Source organism: Lepisosteus platostomus, chromosome 1 (genome assembly GCF_059453375.1).
Source record: "Lepisosteus platostomus isolate fLepPlt1 chromosome 1, fLepPlt1.hap1, whole genome shotgun sequence".
NCBI lineage: Eukaryota > Metazoa > Chordata > Actinopteri > Semionotiformes > Lepisosteidae > Lepisosteus > Lepisosteus platostomus.
The window spans coordinates 50,595,957-50,617,984 of NC_142611.1; the positions used below are offsets into that span (position 1 = coordinate 50,595,957).

The following is a 22,028-nucleotide window of genomic DNA, read 5'->3' on the forward strand; positions in this document are numbered from 1 at the left end:
CCACATGAAGGCTGATCAAACTGATTGTTCAGTTGTTTAAAGCTTCACTTATTCTGCTGGGACAAAAAGCAGTAGACACTAAGGTATCTGGTATCAATCCTGGTATCAGGGGTATTTAACTCAATACAACAGAACCCACAAGAGCAAGAAGCACAATGTCAAAACCTTGCAATGTCTGAAAGGTAGACAGCTTTTTTCCACCTCACAGGAAGATCAAGTTGATTGTATATAAAAATAAATTTAACAGAACACCCAAAACATTTGTCTTCTCCGTAGAATGGCTATGGATGTAATAACTAGCTGGCTGACCCAAATGTCCTTGCATCCTATAAATAACAAGCCCTATTCTATCAATTACATCAAAATGTCTTACAGAGCAGTGTAACAAAAGCAGCACATCATTGAAGTATTCCATTCTCATACAATGATAGTGTAGGGCGGCAACATAAAACTAGTTTGCAGCATCCAAATTATTTTAATAAAATGTCTCTTGCTGTGTGCCCAAGTAGATGTCTTGTACAAAAGTACATTTAGCATTCTTTGGCATTCTAAAGGGTTACTGAGTATTTTTGGTTTTTTTTTTTCCTTGTATTGCATGCGTTTGTTTGACAGAAGTGTTACTACCTGACAGGCTGATCTCATCAGCTCTCAGAAGCTAAGGAAGGCTGAGCCCATTCTTTACAGGGATGGGAGACCTATGGAAAACCAGGTTTCTGGTGCAAGTAGTGTTGGTGGACAACAGGTGGTGCTCTGCCCTCTGGACCTAGTAAGGTGACTGGGAACACTGTGTTGGAGAAGATGCCATGCTTCATATGAGACCTTAAACCAAGGTCCCGAATACATCATTAAAGAAGATCCCACTGAACTTTTCAAAGTGGTTGGGTTGATAACCCCAGCATCTAGGCTAAACTCTACTCTGGCTTTATACAATAATTAGGCCTTCCTAAAGTTACCTCTTAATTCATTTTATGAAGCAATTTCTCACTTTTGTACCTGATCTGTTGTATAGCAGAGCTGCTGGCACATACTGTAATGGCTTCTGCACATCATGTAATTAACTCAAGCATTTAACCTAATGGATTTCACAATACGGTACCTCTGTCAAAGTGAGAAAGGACTTGGCTGACATTATAGTCTGGAATGATAGCCATTTTGGGACTATACTTCTGTATGATCAGGATAGCAATCTGATAGGAATGTTGCACAGAGGAGCCCTATGACCCTACAGCAAATGACAGCTATGTGAAATTGTGTATTTTTGTCTACATTACCTCTGCACATTTATTGATACAGTTGTACTCTTATCTCAGGGTGTGGTCAGGCATGAGATAGGAAGTCTTCTCTGGCAATTTGTCCACAGATGCAGCTTTTTAGGGGCCTACTGCTTATAGTGTATTGTGAGCTAGGGGTAAGTGTCATGGCCTTGGTCATTAATTTCTGTTGATTGATCATAATTTTTGTCTTCCACGCATGCGTTTAATTAGATGTGTAGAGTAACCGATTTTTTAACTTCTTTTGGAAAATAAGGAATTTACTAGCATTAGCTATGGCTAAGGATCAGAAGGTATCTCCCACATGAGGGATTAGGGGATTTAAACCCTAATATGGTTCGTTAGAGAGAAAGTCGATTGACGAGGGGGTGAATTGAGCAAGGAGTTTTTCCAAGAATGTCAGATAAGACTAGGCTAACATACAGTATCTTCAAAAATTTGTGGCATTATTTTTCAAGTATGTTTTGGTTACTATGAAATTTTGGTAATGTTTCATTTTAAGAGTAATTTGGCAATTTTAATTAAGTCCAGCTGATTTTTAGTATGCAGACTTTAAGCCTACTATAAGGGCAAAAGTCAAAGATGTCCCTGAGGGATTCCAAGCAACCAGTCACTAAGAAGATTAATTGAAAGAGATAACTGCATTTAGAACTGTAATACCCAACTCTTCCCATGAACTCTCTTAATGCGTCTCACAGGCCAAACTATGGCACTGTATTTACAACCTGCTTGCATCTAACATGTTCTGGCTATTTATATCATAAGTGATTTCTAAAACCAAACTCAAACTGCCATTTAAAAAGATGGCTTAGTCAGACTCTAGAATGCACAGTTTCACATTAGAATCAAATAGCTCTTGCTTTCACTTTCACCAAAGACTAAAAACAGAGTTTGTAAGTACAAATGTATACTGTTAGCTCTCAGGAACACATATCACAAATACTGACTTCGTATAGATCACACAACTGTATTTAAAATCATCAGAAAGGAACAGTAAGGAAAAGTTAAATCATCACAATGCACTTTACCAAAACAAAACAATTTAATAAAACAACTAAAATGTTGAATATAGTTCATATTGCCTTTGTAATTTCTCTGCACCCAGATTAGGGTATATACAAGGAGGAATTAAAAACCCAACAAATACTGTTGCTTGCAATGCTGCAATGCATATTTGGGGCATTTTAGTGCCTCTCATTATTGAGCATGGGTTACCTGTGGCCAAAATGCATTTAAAAACAGATTATTGAAATGCTGTGGTACATGAAATCTTTACAAGGGATGTTTCTGGACTGCTAATCAACATATCTTTAAAGTATCTAAAATTTCCTACACTCAGACAAAACCTAAAAAACAATGTTATATTACAACCTTAAAAAGGATCATGCTACAATGCACATCCAATAGATAAGGCTGTTGATATAGATTTCAGAAATCCAGCAACTGCATCATGTCATTATCCAGCACTGGAGACAAATCGAGCCTATACATGGGTTCTATAAATACCTGATTAATTCTAAAATCAACCAGCTACTGTAGACACTAATCCATTTATGGTAAAACCAGCAAATCATCCAGTAACTCACACCAATATTACTGTGCTCTAACCAGTAATTCAAAAGTTTTTGCTCACTGAGATAAAATCCTCTGCAATTGAAATCTGACATTGCTTCATTTGTAACTTGTTTTATTTCACTCATTTTGCTTCTGAAGCAACTAGTGGGAAATAGCAAAATTTCATTGCTGTTCAATCTCTGCTTCCGCTAACACACTGACATGCAATTTACATTCCCAAAGTTGGGGATTTTACCATTCAATATGGTGATGGCAACAGAACAGCACTTCATATTAAACAAAGCAAGTCAGCAACCGTTTATGCAAGAAACGTCATCCCTAAGAGTATCTGTGTTAGGTCGCCGTCACCAACAGTAAGCGGTTAATAACAGATTACACAGGATTGTAGCCTTAGTTGATTTCTCCAACTTTAGCCTACTAGTGTTTTATTATTCTCCCCAATTATTACAGTGCCTACTGCACTTATTCCCAGTACAGAATGACTTTCTACTCACTGTAATAATTCCCAAAGAAAAAAGAGGTCTGAGTACTAAGCTGCTATACCGTCTGTTTTTAAAATAAACCAGTAAAAGACAAGCATCTATGTATAGTCCAGCTAATTGGATTAAATGCTTTTCAAGGATTACTTTACTATCGTACAGTGAAATCAAGGGTGTGCAACAAGCTAAACCAGTTTAAAACTGTATAATCCAGCTGTACTGGCAGAAGGCACCTGTTCCCGAAGACATAACTAAGCAATAACACAGCTGGCTGTGGAGCTGTTGTTAAATTAGCACCTGTCCAGGATAACCTTTCCAAGACTGAAGAAAATTCCCTTTGAATATCCAGGAAAGACACAGATATAACATGCATTAATTAAAACAGACTCACTTTATTTAGTGTTTTTAACAAGGAGGAGGGTTCTTTAATACTTAATATATAATCTTTTTCTAAAGGAACAGTTTTTAAACACTTTAACATGTTAAACATTTGTGACTCATTAAATATGCAGAGTATCCACGTACTTGCTCTAATGCATAAAGAAGTAAGTACAATGTTAATTTTGTATTTTTTCCTTTTTTGACAGTTTATTACTTTTCATATTGAAAACTTAATTTGATGAATGTTTGCACTTTTTTCCAGTTTTCTGTGATTGTGTTGCATACTTATGCTCATAATAGTTGAAAACTCCATTTTGTGTGTTAGTAAATATCAAGTTCAAACCCACTGTATATAACAAGTTAAATACTGCTGATATAAACAGTGCCACTAATGGTCCAGAGAAAGCATAATTATCGAAATAAAATCAATGCTGGCCTCCTGATGAACTCTCACTGCAAATGATAGCAGCAAATGGATGGAACAGCAAAACATCACGCATGCTTACAGATTAAAAGGAAAATCAAACTCTTCACTTTTATAGGTCACAAACCGACAATTAGTCCATTAATAAATGTTTCAGGATCTTTCTTCTGGTCCACCAAACAGCCGGAACACATTTGGTCTGTACTGCAGTGTTGACTTTTATTTCCCTTATAATATTATTGATTTTCAAAAGAATGATGGACATTAATGTGAATTGCAGGAAATGATTACACAGAATATAGAAATGCTTTTTATCAATATGTATGTTTTAGGGTTTGCTTACTCCTGTGTATTCACAAATGCGTAAGGTACGAAAATGGCAGATTTAAGGGGTACAGTCAAATCCTAATGAAAACAGAATGGTGAGCTTTGCTGGGGTAACGCAGGAGAACAACAACTCATCTCCGATGGTGGGTCAGGCAGAACCCTCTCCCCTTTTTGAATGAAAGATACATCTGGAGCTTCTACAAGAACTAAGATGGAGTGAAGAGAGGGATGTGAAAATGAAGCATGCAAGAGAATAAGCAAGAAGATATTTACATGTTTAGTACTGTAAGTGGGAGAGATTAGGGTTCGACGACCTCCCACATATTTGCTTAAAACTCCATTAAAGTAGAATTGCTGCTGAGAGGTTAGCAATATAGTTTAATTACAGTAATTGTAAAACAATACAATTGATAGATAAAAAACGTTGTCAGTGCATTTTAAAACCTCATTTTGAATTTGGGCAAATGCTGTCTATTTGCAAATAGACAAAAAAGAATATAAAAAAGAACATAAGAATGGCTTTCTTTCATTTGTAGCCTTTTTTGCTCTCCTAGCCTGTTTAACAGTTGCAACTGTTAGTTGCAATTTGATCCAGGAACCTTATCTAGCCACTTCTTGAAAGAAACCAGGGTATCAACCTCAACAACATGACCAGGTAGCTTGTTACCATACAACCCACAGTCTAATTAAAGCTCTCTTCTGTTGATATAATCATATCTTATTCTGAGGCAACTGAAGGGCAGGATGAATCCAACAAATGCATTTGTTTGACTAAAGTGTCCAGGTACAGTAGCATGCTTTTCTGTAGCTGATGATAAATCATGAGCCAATACTGATGCACAACAGATGTCTCATGTTTAAGACTTGTGAGCATTAGTACATTTATTGGAATTTATCCATTTTTTCCAACGGAGTTAAAAAGGAATGTATACTGTACATGCTACAAAATTGTTTTTCGAACATCTATAAACAACCAAACAGAAAAAAGCTTGTCTAATAAAATTATAAAATACTCAGCTTCATTATCTTCCATAAAAACTTGGCAGGAGGGCATATTAGGATCTATTAGGGCAGAAAGGATATGTGGACATTATCCTTTTCAATGTCCAGTGTCCATTTTTTGCATAGCAAAGTACAGAACAAATCTCATACTTGAATGGGACAAGGACAATCAATATATTGCAGACATCAGGGTGTAGTGTGTCTGAAATTAGATGCATCTAAGTTTATATCTTAAAAACCATTATCTTGTTAAATGTTGTGCCATATGTAATAAGAGTAAACATTTTCTTAAAAGGCAGACCTACAGTGCATTTGTATGCATATTTTCGCACACTTCTTTGTTACATACTACAGTGCATTAGCTGTTGTATATTACACAAACAGTATTTTTGGATTACATATTGTCACTCTGTGAAGAAAATTAAAGCATGACTGTCACCAAGAAATTCACTCTAAAAGTCCTATAATACTATACGTAGTTTGGCAACACAGTCAACAATAAACTGCTGGTACTGTAGCTCTGATTAGAGACAGATCACTTAATGGCTGCCTGGAAAGCCTACTGCCAGATGCCATTTTTTAAGGAAAGGTTATTGTAGCAATGTTTTGGCATATTATTGTAGTAAACTTTAAAGCAAAATCTTTGGTATTTAAAAAGTCTTGGTATCCCTACTGTATATTTCCCAGGGTTTATTTATGCATGTAGAATGCAATTGGTGGTGCTGTTTTCTTCACCCAGAATGGTGCTGGTATTTGTCTTTTCATTAATCCTCCAGAGGAGTAGAGCAGTTTGACTTGGAGAATAACATATCAGCCTCTTGCATGGCTAGGCTTGCATGTAAAATAGCAACTGAAGACTCGAGAAACCCTTAGGTCCCATCTACCCGGCCTTTGGCATTTCTCAGCAACAGTTGGTTGTTACAGCACATAGACCAGCTGGGATTCAAAATCTAATTTCAGATGATATCTTTCACAGAACCTTGGAGTTAAGGAAGTCTTTTACCAGAGCAGAGAGAATCATAATTTGCAAAGGCCAGTTTCATAAATTTACTTTCTATGTTCTTTCATGACCATCAATGTCAGCATTTTCTATATTTTCCCTATTTCTTTTTTTGTTCTATAGTGAACACAATTCTATTCAAAAGCCCTAAACATGTTAGACACAATTAGGAGAAAAAATATATCTACTGTATGTTATGAGCATCACCGATTTACTTAAAGTCTATGTTTTCTACCGTATTAACATAATTGACTTTGTACTTACTGAATACAGTATGACTTTTGGGTAAGAATAAACATTTAGTAATATTTAGCACACATTGATCAGAAACTCCAAAAAATGTGATTTCAACAACTCAAAGTAGAGCTATACCTCATGAGCCAATATGAACTTTGGTAGTGTAGTGCTTCTTTCCCTGGTCCTGGATGAACATTGTATCATTTGAAGCTTGCTCTAGCTAAGTTCTTAATAGCTGGTATGGTATCAATTAGCATTTTGTTAATTCTGAGTTTCCCCTTTTCAGCTGTGCTGCCTGAAGTGTAATAAATTGGATCTCCACAGAAGGACAAAAAGCTGACTATGGGCGTGACATCTTAAATAATCACCAATTACGAAATATTTTGTCAGAAATAAGGGTAAACAAGTTGAGGGGAAGTTCTGAAGTTGTTGCAAACAGCACCCTTGATGTAGGGTATTTTTACAACACAGGACTAAGTGCAGGAAAAAGTTAACCAAAAGAGTTAACAAGAAGGCAGATCAATTAAAGCTGTCAATTGGTTGTCAATGGAGATTTCAGAGCTCAGCTGGAACAAAACAAAAGCACCAGACAGTGGTCCCCCAGGATAGGACTGGGATCCAATACAGCAGTAACCAATCCATAACACCAATCAAATCTAATTGACTTTTTCTCTCTACACATCCATAAAACTAAAAGACCGCTTTTTAGACTGAAAAATGGAGATCCATCTGCTTAAATTAAAATGGGTAAAATTACAAGGGAAGGTCACCAAAGAACTGTGTTTCTGCATGAATTGGGAAGAACACTGAGTGCAGAGAAGCACAGTACAATGTAAGTTGTATGACCGTGCACAGAAGGATCTATGTTATGTAAAACAAAAAACAAATGATATCCTCTGCTTTCACTTACAGTGCACTTGTTTTATCGGTGCAAAGAATCCCAGAAAAGCTAGCAAAGGCTACAAACAAAGTACAGAAGAACTTGTATTTATAGAGTGATGGCAATAGTGATAATAGTAATGTAACCATGACGGTAATATTGAGTCCATGTGATGCCATTGCACAGACCACTCTGGTGCATGTACAAATCCTTTATATTTGATCTTCAAAATAACAAGAGTTGATGACTCAAATATATTGCAATAACAATACTAAGTACAATTTGAGGTCCCAGAATAAATTTGTCATACTTTATATCATATCACATACATACAGTATGTATCATAAACGGACACATCAATTGATCCTTGTTACACATATTTTCTATAGCTATATCTTCCTATGGTTAAATGTTACATTTTAGGATTATTTTATGCTTGGCAGCATTTGCTTGTAAATGTTACAGATGATCATATTTTACACTTTGTCACATTACTTCAGAAATACAGAACCAATTTGTGTTGTCACCTGTATTGACATCACTGTGTGGACAGTTTTGTGTCTGGACACTTGAAAGTTTTGAGGATTGTTAACAAGCTCTGAAATATACCTTCTGAAGCTGATCTTTTAATCGAAATTATACATACATATAAGAAAGTAGACAAAAGACAAAAACTGTCATGACCTAAGTTACACTCTGGAGCAAGAACTTCATTTGTAGGTTGCTGACATGTCATTCCCTCATATGGGACTGCCAGTTCCCTCTGCATAATGAATTTTCAATTTTATTGCTGTCCTTATTTGGTTTTCTTCACATCCAGTGTTTTATTAAATGTATTTATTATAGCAATGTCTGCATTCCCATGCACACAGTGGCATACTGACAAATTGTTCTGATAAATTCAAGTTAAAATGGAAAATGGAATATTTTCTTTGTTTTTCTGACAAAGGGAATGATAGATGTTATTACTATGTTCAGGCTTGTAAAAAACAGCACTGAGGAAAACATTTCTAGCTTTACTCACAGATAAATCCAACCTGCTCGGGAGTCTCATTAACACAATTTATACCAAATGCACTGTATAGGTGTCAAGTGTGTTGGGTTTGAAAATATGTAATAAACTCAGTTCATGAAATATTATCATACAGTACATCTAGTAAAACTTTTCATTCAAATGGAAGCCAATGGCTCCACCCTCTCACATCTACTGGCTTAGAGAACTAATGAAGACTCATGATCTACAATAATAAATATACACACTACATTGATGTATTTTTTAAATATAAGCATAAATATTTAATAAATGCCATAATCCACGTTCTCTGCAGCTTGTTTCAATCACAAAATACAGCACTGTGATGTATTAATACTGTGTTAATATAGCATATAGGATGTTTGACTTCCTCTGTTACTCTTTCTTTTCTTTCTTATTCTTCCCCATCCTTCCTGTAAGCTCATTTTTGTACCTTTAGTTCTTTACTTTGATATTTTTGTACTATAATATTGCTCATGTTTAGGCAATTAAAATGCCAAGGTACAGGCCAGTTAAACAAAATTAAGAAAAGTCTAGCTAATTTCGAACGCTTGTGATTTGCGATCACATTTGATTTGATTCCTCAATGACAGTTCACACTCTTTCTAAATGGAGGAATTTAAAAAAGAAACATTATGTGGGTGTAAAAGAAAAGGACTTATCGTTGCCCAATATTTTTGAAGATGGCTGAGATGCCGGAGCGCACACCTGGCAGATGATATTTATTGTGAACAAGTGAATAGTGTTACATAAACTGCAGGCAGCAAAAACTAACTACTGTATATAAGACGGGAAACACTGAGAAAAAAGAAAATAACACTGAGAAAGGTGTTTATGTTGTTATTTTCATCTTTTAGGCAATAGAGTGGATCCAATAAACAGGCAAACAGAAGACGTTAAAAGAGTAGAAATTAATTCTATGGATTTTATATTACAATTGTACAACACACGAGTAACATCTATCCAATTTAAAAGATATTGCTGCTCTGAAATTAGTCTAGGGAAGAGTGATCTGATACACTACCTTAAAGGAATTGCCTAGTCTTTTTTGTAACTTTACAGTACCACTTCACAGACTGTATCTAATTACAGAATTGCTGTGACATTGTGAGTTGTGTCTTTTTTCTCATGTGTCTTCCTGATGTGCTCATCATCCAGCTATGAACTAAATCCTGAGTATTGCCCAATTGGGAATTATGATTTAAGTTTTTAAGTAGTTTGTTTTGGACTACAAGGTCTGTATTTAGGTAGTTTTTCCATACCAATTATTTAAGTAATATGGGATCCACAAGAATTATTTTCACATTGATTGTAGTCTATGTTAGAATTACAATTATACTAGTTAGTCCACAGCCAGTGACTCAATGCTCTTAATTTTGCTTATTGCTTTCTGAACTCCACCTCCATCTGTTTTGGTTTTGGCAGAAGTCTTTAACCTGTAATAAGAGGAAGGCAAGTTTTGGATCGCTGGACAGGACCAGCTTGCAGGTTATCTTTGTCAGTGCTAAGAAGGGCAGCTTCTCACTACAAAAGAAGCAGGAGAACAACTCAGCTATATTGAATCCCACTAGCACAATAAATTGGATTTGGATAGTAAATTGACAATAAACGTACACTGCAAAAGAGAAGGATAACCTACCTTTGCTTGGACGTCAGCCACCTCCATAACTTTATTCCTGTTTATAATATTTTTCACAACCCCTTCTACATTCGAGTTGTACTTCATAAAGACAACGTAGGTTGAGTAAGCTGCCAGGAGGAACATACTTTCCCAATAGTGGATGTAGTTATCCAAGAAGAACACAATCAGCATAATCAAGTCAATAATGTAGAAGGACACATCTCTGAAGAGTGGCCACCAGGTGAGGTTCAAAATCTCTTTGGAGAATATTGCACACATCCCAATGACGAAAAGGATGTTAAACACTGCTGAGCCTACTATGGTTCCAATGCCTACATTGCTGTGAGAGATGAAAACTCCTATTATAGAAGTGAAGAGTTCTGGAGCTGATCCGCCCGCGGCCATAAACGTCGCACCTGCCACATCATCGGAGATGGCGAGTTTCTCGGTGATGACAGTCAGTGAGGGTACAAAGAACTCATCACATACAATGGCTAAGGCGATGAACATATACAGCATCCCAAACATGTGCAAGACAACAGCCCCCCTTTTCCTTTCTTCCAGGCTGAACAGGTCTTCTGGGTAGTCTCCCTGGTGGACAGGTTCGGTTTTATTGTTCTCCACCGTCTGTGTCATGGCAACTGGCGGCCCACTGGAGACGTTCTGATCTTGCTGGTCCTCTGTTCCCAACAGAGTTCTGTGGGGTCTAGCCCCTGACTGCCGGCTGTCTGTGGTGGAGAACAGCTCTGTGGTGTGACGTGTGGTCCATGTCAAGGCACTGAAGGAAAACGACGCCCCACATATTGCCAGAAGACTCAAGACCAGCCCCAGGATGCGCACAGGCCTTAGTTTTCTCCTGATGTGCCGATGCCTTTTACAGTCCAGGGGCCCCATGTCCGTAAAAAACTCATTCAGAACGTCAGAACCTGGAAGATTTAAACCCATTGCTGTATGAGGTGTTAGTTTAATGGTCAGATGGAGGGCTGGACATGTTACTCTATTGAGGGAGATGCATGATGTTGTTTTCTTTCGTTTACTTAATTTGTAAGTGGGTACACACGGACATCTGCTGGACCAGGGCCTGGAGAACAAACGGCTTCCTCATAATAGTCTCTGAAAGAAAAATAAAAGACAAAAAGTGGTCTGATATAAAAGAACGCTCTCTGCAGCACATAAAAAATGCAGAATAAACTCAAGACCTATTACTGTAGGTAAAAGCAAACTTTTTCTTACTGAAAGATTCCATCTTTATTGCTGTGCTTCAATGTTATACTTTATTTTGCAATGTACAGTAAGCCACATCAGTTTCTATCATTCCTGTAGAAATCACACACACTGCCTTCTAGTCAACTAAATAACTAGCATGCGTGTGTTTTCTACAGAAATGTCTAAAGCCGACCAGTGTAAATTAACAAAAAAACATTTCACATTAAGCAATTATAACATCATTGTAATTTAATATTTATTTATTAATTCCATCCATTTTCTGACCATTTTATCCAATTGAAGGTCACAGGGGAGATGGAACCTGTCCCAGCAAGCTGCGAGCACAAGGCAGGATACACCTGGGACAGGATATCACACAGCGCACACAGACACAGACACGAACATTCTCACACTAGGGCCAATTTTTTCCAGAAGACAATTAACCTACCAGTATGTCTTTAGACTGTGGGAGGAGACCAGAGCACCCAGCAGAAACCCACATGAACAGGTGGAGAACATACAAACTCTATACAGATGAACCCAGGGCATTAGTAGAAATATTTTAAGGATTTTATCCCAAACAATGAATTAATAGTATTTGTTGTGTGTTATATTTAAACACCACTGAAATACGAATAGTTGTTCATATTCTCAAGGGTGTGAAATTTTACAAGGTACAATTGCTTCTTGGCCATGAATCAGGTTTCTCTTTCATTCTTATTGCATATGTTGTCAACTATACACCACATTCTTCCCTTAATACAAATATGTTTTTTTTTTGCCAGAACGTATAATAAAACTTGTCACATTATTTCAGGAATGTGTGTGATAGCATGGGGATCAAATTGACAAAACATAGAAATCATCAATTCAAATTGAATGTAATTAATCTACTGAACGTTATTTTTTATTATTTTTCTCAATTTATTCTACATTCTTAACTACTAATAATTACCGATTGCATAATATAATTAATTACATGTACGTACTGTATCGCTTTGAGAATCATTTGTCATTGATCGGTGCATACAGCGCTAACTAGTGGTATTCTAACGCAAATAAGGACAAGCACAAATGTAAACCTATTTTAAATAATATAAATTTGTAATTTAAATGCGTTTTCTGAACAACAAAAAAAGTAATTCGATGAAGATAACATAAAACTTTAAACCAGGACACAATGAAAAGAGTTTAAATGTCTTTCAGTGTGGAAACTAAATATACATTTTCCGACTTATCGATGGTTCTATTTGCTACCGAATGATTGTACAGTCTTAAGTTTAAATGTTATTTCATGTATTTATAACAATGTGTTCATACTGTATGCTGTTGTAGGCCTAAATACTTGTGCACGCCGTGTACTATAACTACAGTACAATGGTGACAGAACTACGAGATTTCTTAACCAGTCTCAAAATGATCAGTATAGGCTGCAGCATAACACACTTTGCTTAAATAAACACACAGTTCAATCCCTCACGAATTTTAAGTACCAACAGCAATTAACATTTCTGAGTCACTCTGCACCAGGTCGGTATTCATTTCCACCTGATAGTACCTTTTCACCTATGTTTCTGCGTGTTGTTGAAAATAATTAATAATTTATTAAATACCAGATTAAATAGAGTTGACATTAAAAGCACATCCTCTAGAAAACTGTGGGGCACTAACATATTTAGCTGGTTTCTTCCTGCCCTGAGAAATGTCCATGCATTTCTCCCAAGGAGTTTTATACATTTATAGTGCAAGTAAACCTTATGAAGTAAAACAAATCAGTTGTTATAAGCACAAGAAACGAAATATTTATTTCTTCTTGGATTCTAACACTTCGAGATTATTACTGCCATGCTACATTTATTGCTCACGAAACGAAACATTGGTGATAAAATCCGCGCTATAATAGCAAAACGGGTGTGTGCTGGCATAATGACAGTAATAATGCAAAATATTATTATGAACGAATGCGTTTTCGTTTCACAGTAAAGATAACCATTAGTATTAAATGTATTCATGAAATTCTGAAGAGCATTTTGGTCGAAGGATTGAATGAAAATCTTTATATTTAAATATTTTTAATATTGTTGGTACAGTACCTGGCATATAATTTAAGTGAAAACTTTAATTAATTTAAGCCGAATAGCTGTACTTCCTTTAGTCTTTAATGGGATTTAAGAAGTCGTAAATAGATCGTCAGCTCTACTTTCTTCTTCTTTTATGCAGATAAAGTTATCTTAGCCTATTTTGTAAATATTGAAGCATTGTGATTGGTAGTGGCAGCAAAACATGTAATGTTCCTTGTATTTGCTCAACTGTTCGGCTTTATTCTTCCAGTAATCATTTCATTCAAATGAAAATACAATTAAAATGCAAGTGATAACAGTCATTATCAATTCACAATTTTCGTTATGAATTTAATTATGTTTATTGTAAAAGAATGCATTTTATTTTTTTTATTCTGTAACTTTTCTCAAAAAGCGGAACCCGCATTCGCAATGCGCAAACAAGATACCCGTTAAGAACGTGATGTTCTAAGTAATAGAGTAAGATCTGTGCTCAATTTTGAACATGACACAACATGAATTAGGAAAACGCACGAAGCCTGTCCTACGATATGTTATAAGAAAGAGAGCGCTCCTTGGGTGTGTTCTAAATTGTTCTAAAGGTAAAATCAAACATCCCCTTTACAGAAACCCTTTACAAAAACAAAGATAATGACAGCGTTCACAAATACTCTTCGCAGAATAGTTCCCCCCCCCTTCCTGCTGCGTTACTTACCTTTACGGAGTAGGAGCGGTAGTACAGCAATAGAATGAAATGAAGAATGCAGTCCTCTCTCGTGCCCTCTCGCTCTCATTGAGCAAAAGCGATGTTACTATCCTCCACAACCACAAAGGAGGAGCTCTCAGAGACTGAAAGCAAACTACATTCACTCCACCACTCAGAACCTCATCCCTCCCTGTCTTCCGCACAAAAATCCTGCCAGACAAAAATACTTCGATAATCTAGTAGAAAAATCCAAATGGCAGGTACAGTAGCGCTGGGTCTGACACGTGAAGTTTGCAGCTGTAGGCTATTTATATAGGTGGAGATATCACGCTTATCTTCACCAGTTCTCTCTCTGTGTGTGTGTGTGTCTTTCTGCGATGAAACTGAGATAGGTCAGGAGCAGAATGGTGCTGAATAGACAGCAAAACGATAGATTTGGATGGACGGGAGTTACCGTGGTTACCGCAGCGGGGTTTTTAATCGAAATTATGTTGCTGCTGATGTGGCAGTGGTTTGTGCAAATTCAAGCCTAGGTAATTTCGATATATAAATATATTAATTATTAAACGACAATATCCGTCCGCCGTAACCGCCGATCAACGGGAATACACTTCAACTGGAAACGCAGGAAAACCGCTTGAATTGTACTGTCTGGTTTGTGTTCGCAATACACGTCTTATTTTTAAAAGAAAAATACAATCAGGTATTAAGATACAATACGTACTGTAGTCTTGGATAAGGCTCGGATTCCTACCAGAGTGTTGCTTTTTAACAACTGAACATTTCTCATTAGAATGAGGCATACTGTACCTGTTGGTCGTGACCAGCATTATTTTGCTCTTTTCATTAGTATTTCATTAGTACTCTCTTTCAAATGCAGTCATTACATTTTGTGTTGAACTGGAAAATAACGGGCCACAATAGCACTACAGTATACTTAATCTTAAGTGGTGTTATATTTTCCCTTATCTCTCTCTATTGGTAGCAGCACGTCTGTCCTGTCCAAGTACAGTAAAAGGGACCTTGGGATCTGCCATGTCAGATTTTGAATAACAGTTACCTCCCTGAGGGAATATTCTCAGTCTGCTCCTTTTTGACTCTAAACAAGGTTCATGTTCAATTTTCATTCCTTTTTTTACAAATGTTGTCTTGAATTTTCGGTCATTGCATTCCTACACTTTAGAAGCTTCTTCAAGTGACTTAAACAGATGGGATATTTTAAATTTAATGTCCTTAACTCTCTGAGGTACAATATGGTTAAGCACAGAGGGCACTGCCTTGAAGTAAGAGCATGTGTTCATGGGAAATGTTTTAGGAAATGAGGTTTGCCTAAGGCTACCGAGAAGGAAAATGTTACGAGCCTCTTAACCTAATTATTAAAAGTAATAATTCTCATGTATATTACGTTGTTCAATTCCAGACGTAGGGTGCTATCTGTGTGGAGTTTGTATGTTCTCCACATGCTGGTGTGGGTTTCCTTAGGGTGCACCAATTTCTTCCCACAGTCCACATAGTGGAAGGTTAACAGGCTTCTGGGGAAATTGGGACTGGTGTGAGTGTGTGCCCTCAGATGGACTGGCCCATCCAATCCAATGCGTATTCCACCTGGCACCTGTTGCTTGCTGGAATAGGCTCAGGCTCCCCCATGACCCTCTACTGGATAAAGCAGTTTGAACAGGGGTGGGTAGATGGACTGATGCTTCTACCAAGAAGAACATTCATAAATTGACAATTTTATACAGTATGTTATAAACACACAAATACAACGCACATTTAGCACACCTATTAGTTATAGTTAACAACGAAGCCTTTAAATGACAGAAAAAACAATGAAACCATGAAACCCAGAAGTACTACATACAAAGTGGGCCTCACAGAAATGGTTGGCCTGAAATACTGTCCATACTCAAACAATCCTGGTACTCAGAGCAGTGCCTTTCAACAACCACAGTTTAGCTCTGATTAAAGTTTTAAGTACTCTTCAAAGCTGAGCAGGTGCTTCACATAAGAATTGCATGTACAGTACTATGGACTGCTACAGAGAGAGTGGGAAATTTTGAGTCAAGGCCAGTCAACAAGCCTTCTTTAACAACACTGAAGACAGTTATGTAAGGAAAACAAAATGATTCTCTTTAGTATCTAGTGAGTTATATGGAATTGCATGCTATGTTTTTTTTTGTAGTTCTGTAAACTGACATTTCTTGGCACATTTGGGATGGTGAAATAATAAGATAGCCAATAACAACATATTTTGACATGAATTGGTCATTATCCTACCTAGATACAAATGAATTGTGCATCAGTTGATCCTGATAAAAGTGAATTATGGCTTGAAAATTATTCACTAAAGGACTTCATGACTCAATTCAATTTTTCAAACCTTTGCAATAGAGTTTTCCACAGGTCAATAGATAAGAGTGAGAGCCTGCTTTATCACACAGTGAGCTCTATTTCTTTCCAGTTTCTAAGGCGGGAGCTACTCTGGTGACTTTTGGGTCTTACACTAGTTTGCACATGAATGTGTAGTGCACCATCAATGCTAAATCTATTTTAAAAACCTTTTCCATAACGCACATGGTATAGAAGAATCTCTGTCATAGCAAAGCATGATTCAACAACTGCAAAGTAATCCCAGAAATGTTATGTTTTTTGTGCCCCTCATTGTTAATAAAACATAAAAGAGAGGCATGCTCTGATAGATTAGTGTTCCCATCGTCAATCCCCATGTTAGGCTCAAAATTAACTGTGAGCATTTGCAAATTGGGAAACAGGTGGGAGATATTTTGGCTATTGGTCTGCTTTTTTACCATTGTCATACCCAGCTGTGCCAAGAGAAAAAATAAAAGGCGCGTTTGAATGCCATAGCGTATTTTGTATCCTTAATTTTACAGACTGGTAAAGGCCAAATAATTATTATAAAATAAAGTGGAACAAACTGGATATTCTATGCAGATTTTACCGTGACTCTTGTAAGATGCTAATGACTGAAATAGCTTCATTGGTCAAATGATTCTAATTTGCTTGTAGCTTTTGCATTACACTGTTTCTACATGTTTTAGCTGTTAGCTGTGAAATTAAATTTTCCATTATATATGTATAAATATAAATCATAAACTGAAATCAACCAGTAATGTTTTTTATGTTTTTTCAACAGTTAATGACACCTACAGTAGCAACTGTTATAGCACAGATCTCCCTTGTTCTTTTAATTGGTGGTATTCTGAAAACAGCAGTCAATTCTGAGATCTTAAACTTGAATCAAATGACAGAAAATACCTTTAACTGATGGCAGTTTGAATTGTGCCCTAACCCCTTTCTCATTTCTCCTCCTCACCTTTACAGAATACCCCCTATTAACTGTATTAATACAATAAGTCTTCAACACATCCAATTTCATTCATAAAGAGTTTGGTGTGCCCAATTCACCACAAAATCGCTATAGTCAGGGGCACAAAAGGTTTCTGCTGGTTCTCTAAAGTAATTGTCCAGATATTTCTCATTTTCATCCAAAGTGCCACACTGTGGGTAAAACAGATAGTGTGAGACTATTACAACTAAGATAAGACTTAAGATAAGTCACTTTTCTGCAGAGCAAAATCTTAAAGATTTAAACATTTGTACATTTATACATCAGTTCCAGAGGTTTTAATTTCATAAATCACCAAAGGTCTGAGTATACTGACCTTGCTGCTCTCCAACACTTGACAGAAATCTGCCAGTCTACTGCAGAGTGATGAAGTTGCTTTTCTTTCTGCACCTATGCAATGGTGTGCATTCTGAAGTGATGGATCTCACTTTGCACAAATCTGTTTGCTTGCAATTCATTGTCAAAGCGCTTTTCTGACAATTGGAGTAAATTAGAAATATAGTTTCATCAATATGTCAGACTGCAATCCATAAGCCCTATTCAAGTGTAAAATCGTTTAGACTTGCAAGCTGCATAGGACTTTATGGAGCACTGAAATAAATGTACAGTGCCTTGCGAAAGTATTCGGCCCCCTTGAACTTTTCAACCTTTTGCCACATTTCAGGCTTCAAACATAAAGATATAAATTTTTTATTTTATGTGAAGAATCACCAACATGTGGGACACAATTGTGAAGTGGAACGAAATCTATTGGATTTTTGAAACTTTTTTAACTAATAAAAAAATGAAAAGTGGGGCGTGCAAAATTATTCGGCCCCCTTGCTTTGTACTTTGTAGAGCCACCTTTTGCTGCAATTACAGCTGCAAGTCGCTTGGGGTATGTCTCTATCAGTTTTGCACATCGAGAGACTGAAATTCTTGCCCATTCTTCCTTGCAAAACAGCTCGAGCTCAGTGAGGTTGGATGGAGAGCGTTTGTGAACAGCAGTTTTCAGCTCTTTCCACAGATTCTCGATTGGATTCAGGTCTGGACTTTGACTTGGCCATTCAAACACCTGGATACGTTTATTTGTGAACCATTCCTTTGTAGATTTTGCTGTATGTTTGGGATCATTGTCTTGTTGGAAGATAAATCTCCGTCCCAGTTTCAGGTCTTTTGCAGACTCCAACAGGTTTTCATCCAGAATGGTCCTGTATTTGGCTGCATCCATCTTCCCCTCAATTTTAACCATCTTCCCTGTCCCTGCTGAAGAAAAGCAGGCCCAAACCATGATGCTGCCACCACCATGTTTGACAGTGGGGATGGTGTGTTGAGGGTGATGAGCTGTGTTGCTTTTACGCCAAACATATCGTTTTGCATTGTGGCCAAAAAGTTCGATTTTGGTTTCATCTGACCAGAGCACCTTCTTCCACATGTTTGGGGTGTCTCCCAGGTGGCTTGTGGCAAACTTTAGACGAGACTTTTTATGGATATCTTTGAGAAATGGCTTTCTTCTTGCCACTCTTCCATAAAGGCCAGATTTGTGCAGTGTAAGACTGATTGTTGTCCTATGGACAGACTCTCCCACCTCAGCTGTAGTTCTCTGCAGTTCATCCAGAGTGATCATGGGCCTCTTGGCTGCATCTCTGATCAGTCTTCTCCTTGTCTGAGCTGAAAGTTTAGAGGGACGGCCAGGTCTTGGTAGATTTGCAGTGGTCTGATACTCCTTCCATTTCAAGATGATCGCTTGCACAGTGCTCCTTGGGATGTTTGAAGCTTGGGAAATCTTTTTGTATCCAAATCCGGCTTTAAACTTCTCCACAACAGTATTACGGACCTGCCTGGTGTGTTCCTTGGTCTTCATGATGCTCTCTGCGCTTTCAACAGAACCTTGAGACTATCACAGAGCAGGTGCATTTATACAGAGACTTGATTACACACAGGTGGATTCTATTTATCACCATCAGTCATTTAGGACAACATTGGATCATTCAGAGATCCTCGCTGAACTTCTGGAGTGAGTTTGCTGCACTGAAAGTAAAGGGGCCGAATAATTTTGCACGCCCCACTTTTCATTTTTTTATTAGTTAAAAAAGTTTCAAAAATCCAATAGATTTCGTTCCACTTCACAATTGTGTCCCACTTGTTGGTGATTCTTCACATAAAATAAAAAATTTATATCTTTATGTTTGAAGCCTGAAATGTGGCAAAAGGTTAAAAAGTTCAAGAGGGCCGAATACTTTCGCAAGGCACTGTATATGTTAGGGCTAAGGGTATAGGTTAATGAGTATAGGGTTAAGGGTGAAATGTATATGTGGCAATCTAAGTAAGTAAATAAGAAGGCTTGGGGAGCCCAAACACATGTAAAGCTCCTAAGGATTTAAGAAGTACAGTAAAGGAGTCTTCATTGCAGAAACCAAGCCCCTACTTGCGCTTTGTACACACATTTATAGAAAATAACACTTAATTAGCCCCATGGGATTGTATAGTTCCCACTCACCAATTATCTAATAATTAACAATCACCACCCAGTGACACTTTTTACAGAACATACTGTATAAGTAAATACTGGAAGCAGCCTCTAGGTGCAGATAATCAGTAATAAGAGTCCTTAATAATTACTTTCTACTTTTTAGCACAGATTAAACTCTGCTTAAAATATTTGTGTAGCTTAAAATGTATGCTTGAAAATCTTTGTATAGGTAAGAGTAGGCAATAAGTCCTAACCAAATTATGTTTTACATTTGGTCCACACTTAAAATTTCTAAGGGGTATTTAAAAAGCGAGTCTTTTAATGTTTTATCAAATTGTGATATATACCAATGTTTATGTATTATTTATGTATTCAATACTGCTTTGATTGAACACTTAGTACCTGTATATTTAGTACTGAATGTGATATCCATCTTTTTCTGTTCAGATTAGAAATGGTCCTCTCTTGCTTATTGAATTCGTTTTTAATTTACTTGGTGAATTACGTTATTATTACATCCCCTGAGTTGAAATCTTTCTTACATTTCTAAAGAATTACGTTCACAATCACATTTGCGTTTGCAAAGTTGCTCAACTCTAGCAAGGTGGTTATAAGATAAGCTGAGCATAAGCCACAAACACAAGAAAGTTACTTTCTTAATTCTTAAAAATTCTTAAATTTTCAGAAGAAGAATTTAATAAATAATGAAATCGTTTCAGTCCTTGAAAATCATCTCCCACCCCCCAACCCCCACAAAAAATAAGAAAGACATGTTGTATATATCTTCCAAAGTATGATTTTAGGAAGAAAGGGATTCATATCACAATTTTATATAGTTTTTTCCCCAATAACCTACATGGAACTTTTCAGAATATAATAAATATATAAATATATAATAAAAATATATATTTTTTAAATATAACAATTGTGTGTAAACTGCCAAAGCTAGAGTACAAGAAGAAGATGATTGTAATGCATTTGGATCTTAACAAACTGTTTATAGACTTACAGTATTAGGTCAAAGGTAACCAACATTCCTCTAAAAATCAGTTATCCATGATTGAGATAATGCTACATATAGAGTATCTCTAACATGTAAAATACTGTACCGTTTCATTTTTTAAAAATCCACACAAACAGATCAATCAGAAGTGAGAGACTCCATTCAAGATACAATGGGATGACATCCTGGAGAAGTCTAAGATTCGTGAATTTTAGGACAAGTTTGGAAAATCTGTATGTTAGGGTGAACATCAGAAAATCCAATTATTTTTTACACTCACAAAAAGAATTTAAGTTAATTGTCAATCCTTCTCTGACAGGTTTAATTTGTATACATTTCACAAAATAATATTTTTGGACTATTTTCTATTTATTTGTAATTTTATTTAGCTATATCTTTAGTCGCAGAGGTGATATGGGGTGAAGGGGGTGCACCTTTACACCTCAGTCTGCATATGCATTCATGCGTTTTTTTATTGATTAAATTGCATTTCCTCCTTAATTCAGAGCACGTTTGTGAAAAGGAACAAACTGACTCAAACTCGTAGACTCTCATTGGATCTCATTTATTTTTATACAACCCAACGCAGTCGTAGCCGTGTGCGAAGTAAGACCAGGCCAGGCTACACTTCTAAAAATTGATTGTTAGATTCGTATCACATTCTTTTTTTATAAAAGGTTTGATCTGCTGTCTGTTAAAGTCCCGAATATAATTCTTAATATTCCGTACTACACTGCCACCCCCTTAACTCTTCTTCTGTCTTCAATTTTCAATCTTTATCTACAAAAAAAAGAAGAATCTCTTATTAACCTGACATTTCTAAAACACCTACAGTGAACAAAATCAACTTTAACCTCTAACTCTTTAACGTTGTTTGTCAGTACGAATGTTAAGACCTTATTAAGATTCTTACCTGATAGATTGAACACCTTCAGTCCAAGTTGCTGATTTATACTGCTGTACTGTATAGTCGTGTCCTGGACCACAGTTGGTACAGTATGTAT

The 22,028-nt window shown here is 36.6% G+C and overlaps 1 protein-coding gene across 7 annotated transcripts in view; it reads right to left on the minus strand.

Annotated features, from left to right (window-relative positions):
- The window catches only part of slc24a2a (solute carrier family 24 member 2a), a 97,614-nt gene extending 82,971 nt beyond the window's left edge, over positions 1–14,643 (minus strand). For 2 of the 7 annotated variants that reach the window (XM_088631126.1, XM_088631097.1), the window contains exons 1-2: positions 14,212–14,632; positions 10,249–11,343 (exon numbers count right to left, since the gene is read on the minus strand). In XM_088631126.1, coding sequence (XP_088487252.1) covers positions 10,249–11,175 — 927 coding nt within the window. In that variant the 5' untranslated portion in view covers positions 11,176–11,343; positions 14,212–14,632. Of the gene's footprint in view, positions 1–10,248; positions 11,344–14,211 lie in introns of all 7 variants that reach the window. The other 5 variants (XM_088631143.1, XM_088631108.1, XM_088631117.1 and 2 more) reach the window with 4 other exon arrangements.
- Positions 14,644–22,028: the final 7,385 nt, after the last annotated feature.